The sequence below is a fragment of the Camarhynchus parvulus genome, chromosome 3, assembly GCF_901933205.1.
Source record: "Camarhynchus parvulus chromosome 3, STF_HiC, whole genome shotgun sequence".
NCBI lineage: Eukaryota > Metazoa > Chordata > Aves > Passeriformes > Thraupidae > Camarhynchus > Camarhynchus parvulus.
In genome coordinates this window covers 5,140,410-5,159,874 of record NC_044573.1, presented here as the reverse complement: position 1 = coordinate 5,159,874, position 19,465 = coordinate 5,140,410, and the positions used below count along the sequence as shown (strand labels likewise).

The 19,465-nt window shown below is 43.9% G+C and overlaps 1 protein-coding gene across 2 annotated transcripts in view; it reads right to left on the bottom strand.

Moving 5' to 3' along the window:
- Positions 1–19,465, bottom strand: part of RALGAPA2 (Ral GTPase activating protein catalytic alpha subunit 2) — an 83,423-nt gene that overhangs the window by 59,022 nt on the left and 4,936 nt on the right. The window contains exons 3-16 of one of the 2 annotated variants that reach the window (XM_030945223.1): positions 19,099–19,215; positions 12,069–12,126; positions 10,800–10,843; positions 10,145–10,319; positions 9,129–9,244; positions 7,779–7,917; positions 7,154–7,353; positions 4,871–5,107; positions 3,996–4,169; positions 3,041–3,178; positions 2,305–2,453; positions 2,014–2,125; positions 1,124–1,361; positions 445–609 (exon numbers count right to left, since the gene is read on the bottom strand). In XM_030945223.1, the coding sequence (XP_030801083.1) occupies positions 445–609; positions 1,124–1,361; positions 2,014–2,125; positions 2,305–2,453; positions 3,041–3,178; positions 3,996–4,169; positions 4,871–5,107; positions 7,154–7,353; positions 7,779–7,917; positions 9,129–9,244; positions 10,145–10,319; positions 10,800–10,843; positions 12,069–12,126; positions 19,099–19,215 (2,062 nt within the window). Of the gene's footprint in view, positions 1–444; positions 610–1,123; positions 1,362–2,013; positions 2,126–2,304; positions 2,454–3,040; positions 3,179–3,995; positions 4,170–4,870; positions 5,108–7,153; positions 7,354–7,778; positions 8,132–9,128; positions 9,245–10,144; positions 10,320–10,799; positions 10,844–12,068; positions 12,127–19,098; positions 19,216–19,465 lie in introns of those variants that run through there. The other variant, XM_030945222.1, reaches the window with a different exon arrangement.

Sequence of the window (19,465 nt, the reverse complement as noted above, 5' to 3'; positions counted from 1 at the left end):
TCCTCTTTCCAGAAGTAAACATGAGAGGAAAACCTCATCATGCCAAGAAAAGAGAGCACATAAGCAACTCTGAAATGATAATATTATTAATTAAATACCTGGTTTACCTTGTGCTGCCAGGAAATAGTTGGATGCTATCTGCCTGTCAGTAACAAATGCTCTCTTAGGAACTGATAAAAATAGCCACGTACCTCTAGAAAACCCCTTAAAGTGAACAGGTTTAACTCACAATTCAATGTCCTGTAACTAAAAGCTTACACAGAGAATTTCCCAAAATACTTTGTGATTCACACTGGCCAAGACATCCCGACATGGACGTGCAACCTCTCTGCTGGGGCAGTAAATTATTGAGTTGCTTTTGGCAGCAGCCACCCCTCAGAGGCAGATTTAAAAGCTGAGTGTTACTGAGTGCCTGGGTACCAAAGCACTCAGCTGAGGTCTAACCTGTGGCTCTCTGACGGACAATGTTTCTTGCTTTCTCCACTCCCGGGGCCCCGGAGGTTGTGGCACTTCTGAATCTCATTGGCTCCACAACTTCAGGGTGACTTTTCCAGCTTAAGGAAAAAGATCTTCCTACTACAGCTGTCTTCTGAGGCTCCAAAACACCACCTTAGGACAAAGAACACAAAATTTTCTGGCACTGGATGCTTTGGCATGTACTTTTGTTGAAGTATGAATGGACTCAGACATGGCAAATATTAATACTTCGAACAACACAGGCTAACTTTTACTGTTAATCAAAACCAACTGGCAATTCAAACTATGTGCATCGATCTCAAGGTGTCATGTAAATGCAGCTAAAATACTGTCAACTAGAAACTCTACTAAAAATACACAGAAAGGAATTTTTACAGAGTTGCCATTGTCAGCCAACAGTACAAGAAACAACATGTAATCTCTGCCATCCAAAAAATCCTGACTATAGGTGCAGACCCCATCCTGCCCCCAACTACCTCTCCTCCCCAGTGAAGGATGGCAACACACAAATCCTAAGTGCTTCACATTTGGTTAAACAAGTTCTTACACCAGATTAAGCAGTGTTTAACATTAAATTAATTTTTAAGGTTAAGCTTCAATATTTAACCGGTTTGATACAAAAAAGCACCGAAGCACAAAGACAAACCTTTGCCTCTCTGCTTTTTTTCCTTCTGCTCACTGAGCTTATCCAGGGGCAGGTTTGTCATCTCCACACCATACACAGTCCTGGCCAGCACTGCTGTCAGGGAGTCCATGATGTTGGCCCACTCGTTGATGAGCTCCTCCCAGTCCGTCAGGGAGGACAGGACACTGAGCAGATCATCCCACAGCTCCCGGGAGATGTAAACGCTCAGGTTGGCTCTGATCCAAGCCACAATGAGGGTCTGAGGGAAGAGACACCAGTGGCACCTCGGGCAAGGCTGACGAGTTCAGCCCACCAAGCCCAACCCACAACTCCGACCTGCACATCAGCACGAGCTCTTAGTGCTGCACATCAGTTGTGCCTCACCGTTTTCCCTCAAAAAACACTCCCAGAAATAATGGGGAAAGTTACTGATGAAGGAAATTAAAAAAAAAAAATAGGCTAAATGTTGTCTGGCAAACTGAAATAAGACACTCTATAGTAACAGCAGAATGAATGACTGTACTACACCCACAGAACAAGTGAGCCCTGGGGCAGCACTACACACCCAGTTACACTGACCAGGCTGGAAATATAGTAGGAAGCATAAATGTCTCTTTCACTCAGTGTGACTCAGTTTTGACTTGCCAGCTGGACTTTTAGGAAAACAGTTACTTGATTCTTACACTTTAGAGACACTCACTGAAAATATCCCATCTGTGCTACCACAGTTTGTAACAGAGCCCTGAAGAACAGAGCAAACCCAACTCTCCCTCCGTTAGTAACAGTTTACAAAATAATTACTAGCAAAACATGAGAAACCCCTCCTTCACAGTAATACAACTAGGTTTTACAGCACTCAACTAAAACTGTGGGCAGTGTGACAGAGCAACCAAGCAGCCCCACTCACTCACTCGGAACAGCAGCCCTGCCATGCTCTGAGCAAATGTATCCTTTGTCTGGTTCTCCTTTGGCTTCTGCATCACAGCTTCTGTTATTCTGAGGAGTATCTGCAGCATCTGTTCCCTGAGTCCAAAACAAAATATTGTGTTCTATTAGTTGTACTTGCTCATTACTCCTGCAGCAAAGCCTTACTTATTGAGAATGCAGTCACACTTTGGAATTCACAGATCATTTGTAAAATAGCTTGGTTGGTTGTGGACTGTAACAACTTTTTCTCTTAAATGACAGTGCGTTAACCTTACCACGTCTTTCTGTTCATGGGCAGCTCCATTATCATGCGCCTGAAGATGCTGAGAACAGCTTTGCAGGCATCCACCTGCTCCTTCAGCAGCAAAGGGACCTCAGTGCACGGCTCCAGCAGGAAAACATTCGCCGAGTTTGTCAGGAATACCTGGCATTGACAGTCCATTTGCACAGGGTTAGGAATGAAAACAGGCAAGACTTACAACAAAACACCTGTGCTCCTTCAGTTAAACCCTCCCCTTTCCTTAGAGGAAGTTTCATGTTTTACCTATCACTTTATTTTTCTGTTATTCCAGCAAGGAGCCAGGTGGCTCCCATCACACACCCACCAAGGCCCAGTATGTGGTTTGTGGGTGTCTCCTCTGCTTGGGCAGGCAAGAGGACATTCCTCCAGACACTCATTTCTTGCCATCATATGCTTAAACAGCCACCAGTATTTTCAATAAATGAAGTTCAGAAAAAGTAAATGCATGGTTTTGATTAATTCCTAGTACATGCAGGAAGAAAAAAATTACCCTTCTGTGTTAAACCACAGATCTCTGGCCTTAAGACACGGTCATGTGGTTTAATATACAGGTTTCAGAGTGACACACGAAATCCAAATTGCGTCTTAAAGAACCAATCAAGCCCTGGTAGTTCTTTTCCTCCATCTCGGAGATAATAATGGAATTTGCAGTGCAAGTTCTGTGGCCAGGCAGGTCACAGCCCCACGTGTCCCCCTCCCACCCAGCTCACCTGCAGTGCAGCCTGAGCTCCAGCCTTCACATCCCTGTCCTCATCCTCCAGCACGCAGCCCCTGCTGACGGCGCTGGTGAAGGAGTAGGTCCTGCCCCAGCTGGAGGAGCGCTTGTGCCCGCAGGGCTCCGAGGAGAGCTGCCAAACACAGCCTGGTTAGAGGCAGGACACAAAGGAACACGCCACAGCTCAAACAAAACCATCCCTGAGGTCAGCAGCAAAAGCAGGGGAACTGGCATGGCATGCACTCATTTCCACAGGGAATTCCTGGCTATTATTTCTTCATTTCCGCACGTGGAATTTGAAGGCTCATAGAAGTTTTAGAAAGTATGTTACTTAAAATATTTTTCACCACTTTTCACAGTCACTGATTGTAGTAACACTTGAATTTAAGTCTGGCAAAACTATAAATTCTCTACAAAACAAAGTAAAAACCTTGTGATTCTCACTATTTTACAAATCAAACTTCTTACTCAGTACTAGAAAACCTCCCTTTAAACAGTGTCACAGTGTTAATATCAAAACAGGATATTAAAAGATGATGCACAGGAACTTTATCTACAGGGAAATTTTCTAGATTGAGGTGTCCAGTTACAATATACAGAAATTAATACATATTGTCAAGTTTTTAAGCACCACCAAAATGAAATAGTTCTCCATGCCTTAGGCCATCAGACAGTCAATTTTAGCACTGCAAAACCCATCAGTGTTTCTTCCATGAAGTTTCTGCTGTCGTATTTACACATGCAGGGAATAACCACAAATGATGTTTGTCAAACCAGCTGCAACCCCCTCCCTGCACCAAGTGCTACTCAGTAACTATTTCAACTGTGAGTCCTTAAATAAATGCATTTTTAATCCTATTTCCCCCACACTTTAAACTGTTATTCCTCTACAGAGTGAGGTGAAAAGCCCCATAGTGCAGCGGACAAAGTAAGGAACAGGGATACCATACATGTTTACCGTCTGTTTGCACTGAGGAGTCTTCCAAGGGAGCAACAGCATCCTGGCTGTCCTCCTTCTTGTCTGGCTCCTCCATGAACACAGGTTTCTCCTGCAGTATCCACTTCTGGTACACTTTCACCACCTTCCGTGTTGCGGATATATCAGAAGGCGGCAACAAAAAAGCCTGAAAAGGAAAGTTCACAGATTTCACTCCACACAGAGCACAGATGTGGTGCATACAGACACACACACAGCACCACCCACGCTGCCATTTTAAGCAGCAAGCTTCAGTTCCCTCAACAGCTCCATAATCTGGTCGTTAAACTAGACCTAGGAAGGAGCCTGACCTCAAAGACTGCTGCTGTGACCAGCGTGGTATTTGCCGGTCAGTGAGGAATTGATGAATCTGACTCCATGTTCTTAGAAGGCTAATTTATTATTTTATTATATTATATTAAAGAATGCTGTACTAAAACTATACTAAAGAATAGAGAAAGGATACAGACAGAAGGCTACAAAGAACGATAATGAAAACTCCTGACTGCTTCCAGAGTCCCGACACAGCTGGACAGTGATTGGTCATTAAGTTAAAACAACTCACATGAAACCAATCAAACAATGACCAGTTGGTAAACAATCTCCAGACCACACTGCAAAGCAGCAAACACAGGAAAAGCAATCAGATAATTATTGTTTTCATTTCTCTCTGAGAAATGAAAAGAGAGAATCCCAGGAGAAGAATCCTGGGCAGAGAGGATTTTTCAGAAAACATGACAGTGACAGACCAGCAAGTTTTGTGACAGACCAAGTTTGCCCAGCACCAGCCCCCCAGGGCGTGTCTCACACAGAAACAAGAAGCAGGGCAGCAAGCGGCAGCGGGCAGACCTGGCGGAACACCTCGTTGACGAAGTTGACGTATCCGCGTGTGGAGAGCAGGATGCCCTGCACCATCTCATAGACACCACGGTGCTGCTCCTCCACGCTGCACAGGCTGCAGCTGCTGAGCCTCCTGTCTGACAGGCTGCTGCTGCTGCTGCCGGAGTGGCCGCGCTCCTGCTCGCCCGCCGGCACCGCCGCGCCCGCCTCCAGCTCCGCGCTCTTCTCCTGGCCCGCGGCGACAGTCTGCAGGCACAGAATCACAGAATAATGAGGTTGGAAGAGACCTATAAGACCATCGAGTCCAACCTATGCCCTAACACCTCACCTAGACTATAGCACCAAGTGCCATGTCCAGTCTTTTTTAAAACACATCCAGAGATGGTGATTCTACCACCTCCCTGGGAAGAGCATTCCAGTACTTTGTTATTCTTTCGGTGAAAAATTTCTTCCTAATATCCAACCTGTACCTTCCCTGACATAGCTTAAGATTGTGTCCTCTGGTGCTGTCAGAGACCAACCCCCACCTGTCTACAACCTCCCTTCAGGAAGCTGTAGAGAGCAATAAGGTCACCTCTAAGCCTGCTCTTCTCCAGGCTGAACAGCCCCAGCTCCCTCAAACGTTCTTCACAGAGTTTATGTTCCAAACCCCTCACCAGCCTTGTTGCCCTCCTCTGGATGTGCTCAAACATCTCAACATCCTTCCCAAACTGAGGAGCCCAGAACTGGACACAGCACTCCAGGTGTGGCCTCACCAGCACCGAGTACAGGGGCAGAATGACCTCCCTGCTCCTGCTGGCCACACCATTCCTACTGCAGGCCAGGATGCCATTGGCCTTCTTGGCCACCAAGGCACACTGCTGGCTCATATTTAATCAGCACCTCCAGATCCCTTTCTGCCTGAACACGGTCCAACCACACTGCCCCCAGCTTGTAACACTGTAGGGGATTTTTGTGGCCAAAAATGGGATTTCTGTCACCCCCTGCAGCAGCACTCACCACACTCTGGAATCCTCACAGGAGCTCGGGATAGCCTGTCTGGCACAATACTCAGGCATGACATATTTCAGTCTGCCACTCTATCCAAGAAGGAATTTGGTCTTTGCAAACTGGACACTTCCTTACAGCACACAACAACTGGTTTGTCCATGCCACACTAAGAGAGTAAAGGAAGGCAGAGTGGAGAGGAAACTTCAAGTCCCTTTATCTTGGGGAAAACACAGATTGTAGCACTATGTGGTATTTTCGGGGTCCCCAGGACAAAGGAGGAATTGATGAATCTGACTCCATGTTCTTAGAAGGCTAATTTATTATTTTATGATATTATATTAAATAAAAGAATACTATACTAAAACTATTCTAAAGAATAGAGAAAGGATACTTACAGAAAGCTTAACAAGATACTAATTAAAAACTCATGACTGACTCCCCAGAGTCCAACACAACTGGACCGTGATTGGTCATTAAGTCATAACAATTCACATGAAACCAATCAAACAACCACCTGTTGGATAATCAATCTCCAGACCACATTTCAAAGCAGCAAAACAGGGAGAAGCAATCATATAATTATTGTTTTCATTCTTTTCTGAGGCTTCTCAGCTTCCCAGGAGAAGAAATCCTGGTGAAGGGATTTTTCAGAAAATATGATAATCACAGAACTACACATTGTAAGGCCCAACACCTTTTTACCAGGTGCTGCTCTGGCACTGCCTGCGTTTTGCAACCTCTCAAACTGTGTTGCTTCTCTGCTGAGCCCACAGCTGAGACTCACCTATAGTTCAAGACCAAATGTAAGCTGAGATTGGTTCTAAATTCTTGACAGGAAGCTGGAGAGTCTCTCAAAAGCATCAATTTATAAAATTCATTGTGAGGCATCTAATGCCAGAGGAGTCTCAACCATGAGTTTATAAATGAAATATTTCTCTAATATCTCATTGTAAACAGCTGCTATAACTGAGAGGAAAACAAAGCAGCCTTTGATGTCACTGGGAAATGGTCCATGGAACCACCAAGTATGACAGTTTACAGAGTAAATTCCAGAAGTCTAAATATAATACTGCTGAAGCTGGAAATGAAACAAGTTATGAAGGAAAAAAAAACTTCTAGTGAATTACCGAAGGGTTTTGCTTGGAGATTCCCTCCTCCACCAAAGAAAAAGAAAATCAAATAAACAGCTACATCATTTATTCACTGTGGGGTAGCGTTTCTTTGTGCTTCAGCTATGAGTGCAGTGAGATCACCTGCAAGGTTAGCATGCATGCAAGAACAGAGGTAAACTTTAAAGCCCACCTGAATAATTTTGGGGAGCATTTCTCCTCCATTTTTTGTATTCTGAACAGCAGTTAAATACTTCTTTTCAAGGAAGAAGGTAACGAGCCACTTGATAAAAACCACTCGAGCTGCCATGTAGGGGATTTTTGTGCAGTAGACACTCTCATTGTTCCGTGTTGCAGTGACATACACCGGCCTCGGCCTGATATCAGGGATGTCTGAGGGGGACAAAAAGGAAGAGAGAAACAAAGTGGAATCTTAGTAATTGCTTCCCAACTCTAGCTAAATGTACTGAACATATCACCAAAAAAGTAACGGATGCAATGACTGACTGCTTTTATTTTATTAATGCTTGTATTCTATCCTCACTGTATCCCTCCTCGAGAGAACGTAACAGCACAGCTCGTTCCTGAGGTTATCACTTGCATCACTCAAAACAAAGGAAAGCAAAAGAGAAGAGCTGCAAAAAGAAGGGCAAAAGCTGAAACAAAGAACCTGCCCTGCTACAATGTTAGTTTTACAGGAAACCAGGGAGAAAAAAACTCCTCATCCCACAGAGCTGTAAGTGACACACCAGCTGGGAACAGAGATGCTGCTGAGAGCAGTATCTTTTTCTTCTTCAAAGGCAAAACCCACTACTTACCCAGCACAGGTTTGTAGAGGTTGGTTAGCTTTGTAAAAGACGGGAACAAGTGAGGAAGATAGTATTTTCTGAACAACGTAAAGAGAAACTTAAACCCAGTGTCTTGGTTCTCCTTGTTCTTCCACTCCAAGCTGGCAGCCTTTGTCAGAGAGTTGGAGAGAAACAAACAAAAAGCTTTAAGTTAATGTGCTATACTGACAATTGTTTCCCCCTGAACACAAAAAAACCAAGCAACTATGCTTTTGCAAGAAAAGAAAAAGCAGCACAGCCCCCAGACTACCTTTACAAAGTGCAGTAAGAATGGAAAGTAGTAATAGAGCACCCCCCCAAAGCCAGCAAGCTCAGTGGAAGCCGGTGGATTTAAGCTGTTCTAACCAAAGGACAGCAAGTGTCCTGTTCTGCTCCCAGTACATTTGCTTCTTACAAGTACATTTTGACAAAGTCACTTTGCGCTCTTCTTTTATCATTAATATTTTCTTTGTCAGAATAAACACAAATAAACAAACACTGGAACCACTATGCAATGGGATTTGTAGAGTAAGCAGGTTTGTTTAGACCCCACACAGGTAACAAGAGCATAAAAAGAAGAGTGACATTTTTGTCTTTAACTGAAGTGTTGTGAGACTCTGATATGTAAAACAAAGGGTGCTGTGGAGGAAGCTGATAATTTCATACAGCCACTTTTTAAAATAAAGCATTTATTCAAGATGACAAAACCCTTTCCAAATATTATTTTGGTCTTGCCTTTTCATACTAAAAAGTGTATCTCAAAGTATTTAATTATAATTTATCTCTTTTTAATAACAAGGCTCTTTAATGTTCATTGTCTGCATAGCTTCCACTTTATTTCAAAATGTTGCTTAATTTGTACTTTTAAAATATATGCATTATCTTAATTTATTTCCTGTACAGATTAATCTGATCTACTTCTAATTAAATTTTATGTACATGTTACTTGCTTCCTTTTAAAAACATCACAGAAGCCATCTCTCTTTATCTCTTCCTCCAGTGGTCCTTTACATTCCTTTTCATCTAGGTATGTGTCCAAAGAGAACAAACTGAATCTTTACCCTACATCAATTTTCTAAATGCAACCACCAGCACATAAAACAGTCAGTTATTCTGCAAGTTTGGATAACATTCATTAACTCTTATCACAGAAGTGTGACAAACTGCTTATTTTCACAAAAAATGGCACAAGGAAATAGCTTTGGGATGATTTTCCACTTAAGAGTAAAAAATGTGCTGGGGAAGGGCAAACCCAGCTCCACACAGATGTAGTGTAGGCTTAATTTCTACCACAAATACATCCTCCAAATAGGAACAGTTTCAAACATTCATCCTCCTTACCTGAATTACCATATATTTTAGCAGGAGCTGGAGAAAATAGCAGGTCTGGTCTTCTGCAATTTTCTCTCCAGAGACAGCTGGCAAAAGCGGTGTTATTTCTTCTGGAAATATCTTGGCTAAAATCAAATATTTTAAGCATAGAACACATTAAAATACTGAAATAAAAGCTATTTTCTGTAAAAGATTGATTTGGAAATACCCATTATGGTACCACCAAGCTGTGCAAGTCCAGCAGCTGCTCGGATGTCCAAAATCTGGCACATCCCAGCGAGGATGACACCAGATTCCCGATGGCTTGGAAGGGCTGACACCAGCAGTGAGCCAATAAGGAGAAAACCTCCACACCTGCTTGAGGGGCAGTAAATTGCTCCTGCTGCTGCTGCATCTGAATTAAAACCACCCCAGAGCCAAAGAGCAGACCCTCAGAGGGACAGGAGCAGGCGGCTCTAGAGCCACACCAGCCCAGCAGCCAGACACACACTGCAGCCAGCTCGGAATTCCAGGGGCAGCTGGCAGCACCCATTGTCCCCTCCTCCAGGAGAGGCACCCCAGGAGAAGGCTCACGGGCAGCACCCATTGTCCCCTCCTCCAGGAGAGAGACCTGGAGGTCCCCCTAGAAGATCTGGAGGTCCTAGGAGGATTTCACCCTATCATTGAAATTTCGCCCAATTGGCAGGAGGCATGATGAGGAGGACTCCATCGCTATCAGAAGGCTAATTAATTACTTTTTGATACTATTATTCTTTACTATATTACACTACATCTAAACTGAAACTCAAGCAAGAACTCAACTGAACAAAATTTCCTGACTGTCTCCTGACCAACAGTCTGGACACGCCAAGGAAACAAAACACCATCGCTTTGGGTGAACAACCCCCATACTGCATTCCACTTTGGCACAACACAGGAGCAGCGGATAAGAATTGTTTGGGTCACTCTTTTCCCTGCCTCTCTCAGGTTCAGAGAATGAATCCCAGAGGAGAAGGGGTTGAATCTCCCCCCAGGAGCAGGCTCACCGTCGGGCGCGGCCGGGGGGCTGACCAGGCTCTCCAGCGTGCAGGGCCCGTGCGAGGACGGCAGCGGGGGGAAGCCAGGCACCAGGCAGGCGAACATCAGGATCTGCTCCTCGCCACAGTTGGTCTGCAGGGCTTGCAGCCACAGCAGGAACAGGCGGATTCCTTCACACCTGAGCTGCAAGGGGGTGCGTTTGGGCAAAAAGGGCAATGACACAGGTCTGTAAGTGCAGTAACACGATTAAATAATTCACAACGGGCAGGGCAAGAGCTTCGTCCCAGCTAGGTGTTGCAAGGTCTTGCCATCATACCAAGGGTATCACATTATTAATATAATCCTAGCTCTAATGCCAGAGAAAGCTCAAAAAATTAGGTATTAAGCAATATCAATACCTAATTAAGCAATTAGGTATTAAGCAAAATTAGGTATTAAGCAATATCCTTCTCCAGGTAACTTCGTAAAGGTCACGAGAGCAGCAAAATGACTGAAAACACATATTAAACCAAGGATCACAATAATAAAAATTAAGATTAAAAGGTGAATAAGAAAAAATTACAAAGCCTAACAATCTGGAAAACACTGCTATTGGAAAGCTGCAAAGTATCATACTTCATAGGAATTAAAGTAAAAAAAAATATGAAAACATCAACACAATACCTTGAGAGAATTTCCAGTGTGCAAAAGCTTCTTCAGGATCGACCCTGGATTAGGAAAATTAGGTAGACATTATCAGACATGTCCCACCACAATGTTCTCAAAAATATTTCATGAAAGCCTACTTTAATTTATTCTGGGGCCACTGCACTGGGTTTTAGGACAACTGTGGGGAGGAAATCCCCAACTGAATCTAGCTACAATCACCACCACCCAAGAATAACTGTGATGAGTCTTTCCTCAGGGTTTTCTTCAGAGGACCATGTCTCAAATTATTTTCATTAATACTAAGATCTGTGAATTATACACATTCCTTAAATGGGCTCCTTCCTGCAAGATCTCGCCATTTCACAAGATTAGAGAAATTATTAACATATATAGGAAATTCACATTAATGCACATGAATGTTAAGCAAAAGGAAATCACAAGGCAGAGGTGTAAATAAATGCTCTGCCAAATTTTGAACATCACTTTTTGGACACAGATAAAAAAATTTTGCCACTAAGACCACTCAATAGAAGCATAAAGAACGTATCAGCTACAGAGCAACCAAGTGGAACCAATTTGGTCTGGACTAGTGCAGCTGAACTGTTGTGAAGTGGCCAGGCAGATGTCTCCTCTTGTTTTTGTCAGTGCTGAGTGGAAATATGACAACAGCCCTTCCCTTGACCTTTAACTTCCGCTCATTGTTCTTCTGCAAAAGCAATTCCTTGTTCTGATGACAAAAATGGCAGCTGGTCAGACAGTGCTGCAAACCAACCACAACCAAAAAGCCCTACTTGGAAGGAACAGAACACCCCTATAAAATTTTAATAAGCAGCATAAAAACCCATTGGTGCCACACTGGTGGCACTTGGAAGCAGAATTTGAAAAGCACTGACGAATCCAAGGCATTTGATTCAGAGGAAATTATCAAGTTAAACCACTTCACTGGACTTCAAGGTGTTCTGGCCACCCAAGGCTGCTCTCTGCCAGACTCCTCCTATTCCCTCCCTTCTTCCACAAGCTTCCATACCACTGGAGCGCGGGGAAAGAACAGTCTTGGTCTGAGGAAGCCACCAATGAGTATCTTGTGTCGGTCATGGCCAAGGCCATATTCTAACAGGATGCTGGGAAAATCCTCCATTTCATGAGAATCTGGAAAGACAGCTGGGGCCAAACTTGCACAAATACCATGTATTCATAACTCTACTCACATATTGCTGATTAAAAGAAAAATTGATCTGAAAAAACTACTAAAAGTCCAAATTTTTTTAAACATTTTCTTCTTACCTATACTGCGAAAATGCCATCGATAAAAAATCCTCTCTGGTAGCAGCTGCAATATTTTCTGCAGGAAACAAAACTAGTCAAATTTGCTGTAATAAAACTGGTTCATCAGGGAATACAGAGAAACAGATGCACAACATAGAAATGAGATGGGAATATACACAGAGTTTCTTTTTAAACTACTGGCAGCATGGAGCAGGGTTTGGCCACGGGTGTGGCAGCAGCACAGCTCACCTACTGCTGCCTCACAAAGGTCTGGCAGTACACAGGGCTTCACAGAAGTTCCACACAAAAAATGTCTCCAACTTACAACTTTTCAGCCATTGAAATAATTAGGAAGATATATTTAAACAGGAAACTAGTTTTGAACACTTTTCCGTTTGGAGATCAAATGAAATTAAACAATGTTATAAGTGACTGACAGTCAGTTCCTTGCAATTATCAAACAAAACGACTGGCACGAGTTTCTGCACAACAAAGCACCTCTAAGTTCTCAGTAATACCACATGCAAGATGCAAATGGATGATAGGTCACCTAAGCAACAGTGACACATTTGAGGGTCGTTCTGCACACAGAAGCTCACAGGAAAAAACAAAGTATCACAGCCCAGAAAGCAGCTGGCACTGTGGGCCACCCCTGGGAGCCGGGTGACAGAGTCACAACCACTGCCAGAGCATGTGCTCGAGACATGGAGCAGGACAGACCTCTTGCTTTTGACAATAAAGGGCTTCAGAAATTATATTCAACGCTCAGAACAGTCTTGTTGGACACAGAACATTCCTTTCTCCACAGCAGAGGATGGTAGTCATGACAAGTTTGTGGACATAGGGAGCTAGACCTCAGGTCACAGACAGGCTGGTCCTCCACACCTCCACCATAGCATGTGCCCCCCACACAGTAAATAGCATTTCTGAAAGGTTAACCAGAATAAAAATGCAAACCAGGCAGGTCCTTTCCATGTTCCTCGTACTTGGTTTCAGTGTCACTCCCCCAGCTCCCTCCCCAGCACACTGTGGCAGCAGGACCCCAGGAGCAGAGGGTCCAGAGGTCGAGCTCCCTGTCCGTGGGCAGCAGGAATGCTTGGGATGAAGGATCTGACTGGCTAAAAATGAGGCCATGACTCACAGTGGGGCTTTACCTGTTAGTTAAGCACCAGGCTTCTGCCAATCAGATTGCAGGATCCATGGACAAAGAGTTATCGTTATCCATCTAAACATTAAAACACTGGCAGCCCACCACTCCTCCGGACTATTTCTGGCATTAATCATTACTTAACTTGGCATGGGGCAGAAAGGAGTCCTAAGCTAACCCAGGAGCACTTCTAACCCAACCTGACCCAGGAGCTCTGCGTGGGAGCTGGGTCTGTGCCCAAGCTCACCACAAGCTGTGTGCCCGAGGTGTGCGAGGAAAAGCTCCAGGAAACAAAACCCTACGGCAAACCAGCAACAAAAACTGGGCTGGACTCAGGTGTTGTCACACTGCAGGAAGGAAGCTTCACACACTGGCACATTTATCATGGAAAACCAGACAAAAGCACAGGTATTTTGTTTCCATTGTTCCAGTCTGTCACACAGTTTCATCTATATTTGAACACAAAGCTCCCCTCCAGAAAATGAGCTGTGATGAGGTCCGAGCTGCATAGGCTGGAAAAGTGCAAAGCTCTATAACAAAGACCCATTTGAAAAACAATTTGGTACCAATTTTCACATCCAAGTCTCAGAGAACTTCAGGTTGTATCCAGAGAAAAGCAGAACAACAAATGCAGCTGCACAGTTCAACAACGAGCAGGAAAAACAAACCTAAACTCTAAACTGCCTGAAACTGGGGGGGTCAGGGCAGAAAACAACAAGCTTACCATTCTTCTGTCTTTACAAAACACAGAATCCAACACCCTTGTCAGGTGACTGAATCAAAAACAATTCAAAGGTTCAAACCATCAGTAAGAGGACAGAAGTTCCTATCTGAGAAAAGCTCCCATATCTCAAAGTCTTTTCGCACAGCAAAAAAAAAAAAGTAGACACTTAAGTCCCTTCCCTTGCATTCTCCTTTTCAGCATCTCAAAACCAGGAAAACGGTAAGTATATGTATTTTGAAAAAATGCAAGGGTGTGACTGATCACTTGCATGGTCCTGCCCCACAGCAAGGTGTTCTCAAAAAGCAACCTCATCCCCCTCCTGCACTGCAGACAGCACAGCTCTGCAGCAGAGCAGGGCCACTCTAAAATAGACACAAATGCAGACCCATCATCTGCTCCTGCAATGCAAAAAGAAGCCACCCAGGTGCAAAGTCTACATCATTAAATATAAACTCTGAAGGTTCCAAGCTAAGTCCCAGTCCCACCAGCAGAGCTTCCAGCTGGTGATTTTTACCCTTCAGCCCCAGACTGAGGTGGTGTTTCAGCGTGACACGAGACTGCACAAGTCGTGAACCAGCTCCAGTTGTTCCCTTTGCAACTTCACATTTCCAGCAACATTTTGTACACACTCCCCACCCCTGGTGCTCTAAAGAACCTGCACTGCTATTGCTATGTGACAAATGAGAGTTTCTTCCCCTCCAGCCCAGGCTCAGCCACACTGCTGTGAATCCGAGCTGGCTATTGACATCTTGTTCCTGGTTTCACACTACACTAATAAGAAATATTTTAAGAAACCCCACAGTGCAAAATAATATTGCTTTTTCAGAAAACACATAGATCTATTTAATGCTTAGTGCTTTGCTGCATCTATATGGTAATCCATTATAACACACTTGAAATAGAAATTAGGTATTACTACTGATCAACACATCAGGGTATCTGTCAGTTCTTTTAACTGATTATCCATAGTTCTTTTTCGTTTGGACTTCCTGCATGACTAGGAATAATGTTAAGTTTAAATCTTAGTTTACACAGGATGCTGCTTTTTCAAAGCTGTGTCTCTCTTTTATTGAAGCAAAACAAAAACCACCGAGGCTCATATTTCGACAGACTCCCTCTGACTTCACCAAAACTGCTATTTCTTTTTCAAAGCCTTTTGCTTTTGCCCCCCTGGTTGAATCCTGCCATGACTGGCAGCTCTGTGCCCATCACCTGCTGCAGCACACAGGGCAGGCTGAGGCTGGCCCAAGCCTCACCTGGGATCCCAGAGGATGTTTCCCAGCCCCACGGCCACGGGGGACAATGAGCACTGCTGTTCTGCTGCTCTGGACACGGTCTTGGATCAATGACAGCCACCCCCAAAGTGCCCTCGCTGGGCAAACCCACTCCTGGAGGCAGAAAGAGCAGCAGTGCCAGTGCCAAGCCTGCATCACGTCCCCTCTGGGGGAATGGATTCACAATCTCCAGGAGTCAGTGGCAGGTGAATCTACTTCAAGCCAAGTCAAGGCATAAGAGCTCTCCCAGGCCTCTGTGCTCAAGGGCTGCTGGTGGTTTCAGGGTGTTCAACTACCAAAGCTTGCATCAATTTAGGGATTTTCCATCTCCTACTCGCAAACTCAGACAAGCCAAGAGGCCAATGGAGTCAGTGTGCCTGCAGCAGCTCAATCTCAATGAAGGGATACTCCATTTGTTGCATTAATAAATTATTTACAGTTATTTGTTGAGGGAAAATGTCTGCCCGGAGCACACAGGGCACTTATCACTGATCCAGGCATAACAAGAAACTGTAAGATCTCTGAATGTAAAACATATAGCTAGAATTTACCACAGATTGCTGTAAGAATAGCAGCAATGTTATTGGAATTATGGCAGAACAAACTGTAAATGGCTCCAAAAGTAATTTTCTATGTGTAGAAAATAGAGCTACAAACACTTTTACTGTTATAAACAAAAAAGCCCCTTTGTTACTCTACTGAGCTTGACACTCAGCATTCATATCTGCATGAGGCTCAAGAAACCACAAACTCCACACAAAACACGGACTTGGGGAAGTTTTTTCTACATCTGAAAAATTCTGAGCATAAAACATTTGATCCAGTGAACTTGTTGGATCAGTGGAATGAATTTTATAACACCACCAGCACAACAGATGTGACTGTTCTTAACTAAAGAAGAAAAATTATAGAGAGTGGGAAGAAATTGATCTATGTATCTCAAAACCATCAATCTGCTTTTACTTCATTAGAGATTAAAAAACCACAGTGTCAGAGGAATCAGTACCTGATGCTGCAAGAAAGAAAAAATATTTTATTATTTTAAAAAAATCCCCAAACTTTCACAAACAGATACACATATATATATATATATAACCAATGTATAACCAACAATACTGTTATTGGTGCCAGAAAATGGACATAAATACAGTGCACCTCCTGGCAGGTCTGTGACACACAGGACTCAGAGCTGCCCTCAAATCTGAGGTTTTGAGCTGCTCCCTCAAAAGGGAGCAGGGACACAAGGAACAACAACAACCTGTTCTGCAAATGCACTGCACATAGAGAGAGAGCCATGCCTCAGCAGAAAAAAATTGTGTGTCACATAATTCTGGGCTTTTAGCTGAAACAGGGAAAAGTAACAGTGCTGCTGCCATATCACTTCACAAATACCTATATGGGAAAAGGCCAAGGCACCTTATAGAGTTAGAGCCAAGCATTTTGCACAATTAATTGCAACAGTTAACCCTTGGCATTCCTCCCTGCTGGTTAACATTTCTTCTTTGAGTAACATGCCGTTTGAAGTTGCTGCTGTGTGGCCAAGCTGTGCAGCTTATGTGTAAAATTAGAACTTCCATAAATTACTACCAAGCCAAGTCAGTTTCCAGAGGATTTGTGGGAAAAGCTCTGCTGCCCAATACACACACTAGGTGTCACTCCACAACAGCAGCACAATCCCCACTAAACCTCCAGGAAAGGCAAAGGCAGCAATTCCCTCATAAATATTTTTATTGATTTTTAAGCTGTTGACCCTCAGCATGGGGATTCAGGATTTGTTAATCCTAAGTAACTACCCATTTAGCTAATTAGCAGAAAATGCAGCATCCCCCTGGCTCCTGCTGACATCACACTAAATATGGAAAGCTTAACAATCAATTAGTTCTGTTTCCTATGGCTTAGAGTATGAACGTTTCATCACTTGGCATTTCTGACTCCCTGTCCTGCGCTGAGGCTCTCGGGCTGTTCTCACCCAGGGTTGGCTATCCATGGACTGCACACTCAATCCAGCAGATCCCCACCATGAAGGGAATCACTCTGAATCCCACAGAAACACTGAAAGGATCTCCTCTCCCCCAGGGTGACCAGGCTGTTGCACAACTCTCCTCCACTGGGACCCCAAGCAGCCCCTGCTTCAGACACAACCATCCATTTTTTCTCCTTCACACAGCAAGTTTTCCCACTGCTTTTAAGGAGTATTAAGGGGTGGTTATTGGCCACCCCTTTCCAAGCCCTGGGAATGCCCAGTTATTCCCTCCACCCAGATGAGCAAGCATTGGCTATTTCCTATTCAATGTCATTCCTTATTCAAGGTCCCAGCGTATTAACGAGCTTCCATTAACCTGCACAGCCTTGCTCAGCTACACAGCAGCACCTTCTCTGCTGGGCTGGGCTCTGAGGAAGAGGAGGAGGAGGAGGAAGAGTTTCTCCTGCCCCAAACAGTCCTGTCAAATGTATGAGCTTGTGTTCTTTGCCACTACCTCGGGCACAACCCCAGAGCAGACCCGTGCTAATGTCACAAGGAGCAGAAAGCACAGCTCGGATCTCAGGGTGAAAATCCGGTCTCACAGAGGGGGAAACAAGGGAGAAGAGGAAAAGGGAGGCAGCAAAGTGAGAATTCGAGATCACAAAAGCCCCAGGATTCCATGTCATCATTCTCACGGCCACTTTTCCCACAACAGGCACATCAGGCTAAACAGCATCATTCTTTTTGTCACTATAAACACCATTTCAATCACAAACTACTCATTAGTGCAAAACCATGAAGCCACATACTTCTGAGGGTCTGGGGGGTGTTTCAGAGGGAGTGAGAGGAGTTGACAACAATTAACCTTTAGCTTCAATTTCTAGAGTCCCACTGAAAGTTTGAAGGGCTTTTTCCTACCAAACAAACCCCAAAACAGAAACAAAAATGACATTTCTATGATGCAATACTCAGGTAAAAAGTCAGTAGTTGGAGTAACAGAGAAAGAAATAAAGAGAAAGAAACCAGTAAATGATGTGTGTTTAACCTTAAGAGATATCTGGCCAATTATTTACTTAATTAACTGCCAGAGCTTTTTGATTAGAGACAGGCAGAGCCTAAGCTGAGAATTTCAGTGTGCATTATAAGAACATTTTAATGTGTCAGGCTTTCATCTAGTCAAACAATATTTTCTCACATCCAAATACATTTAGGTAATAACTCCAAAGAGATACCTTGGAAAATGATCTATCCCAGACTATTCTCGCTTAAATTAAAGCAATCCTAATTTGATTATGCAAAAGTTAACTAGGTAGCCTTTCTTCCCCAGACATTGCCAATGCTCTGGTGGCCAGTGCTGGGCAGGAGGGAAGGATATGGAAATGAAAGATGTTATACTGAACAAAAAAAACCAAATTAGCAAATCAGCATTTCACACACTCAGATCAAACTGATGTGCAGTAGCTGACAACTCCTGTCCTTTTATTGCCCTCGAGCTGCAAGACCCAACACTGCAATCACAACAGATGCCTCCAAGTGAGGGGAGCAGAGCCCAGCCTCCTGCTGTGACACATGCAAAATAAACACAGAGGAGGGGGAAAGTGCTGCTCCTCTGAAGTGGCCCTCCATGAAACACAGGAGCAAACTCTTGTTTAATTAAAACAGAAAAGAAACAGCAGGAAGCAGATTGAAAGCCTTAGCATAACAGAACCAAATACTGATTGCAGTAGTGCTCCCAAATTCCACCTGGCTTGTTTCAGAGCATCAGCTCTCAGATCCTCAGGACAGAGGTGTTCTTGCTAGATTTCCAGGGAATTTTGATAACATCTCTTAATCCAGGTGACTGACACCTGGTTTCACCCCTCACTGCAAAGCTCTAAGCAAGCACAGAATGACAGTGAGATTTAAAACACAAATTAGTTTTCATGGTATGGAAAACTTACTTCAAAAAGAAAGAGGATGGAGTCCAGCTCCTCCCTTTGTGATTTATTCCCTGCAAGACACAAAACAACATTGCTTGCCAGAAACATACAATAAAAGACAGCAGAATGAGGCTTTTGCTGTTCAGCTAAAGTCAAAGATGCCACTCAATTTATTTCTCATCTTAAATAAAGATCCCAAGTGTGAGTTGTGCCCAGGCTGCAGAGCCTCTCTCTGCTCTGGCCACGTCTCAGCTGAGCAGAGGGAGCCGCAGGAGCCTGGAGCAAGCTGAGAGGATGGGTATGTAAATGCTGAAATGAACCCAGAAATGTGATCAGCTGCTGCTCTCATTTCAGAGAGTGATTTTCCATGCTCATCTCTCCTGCTACC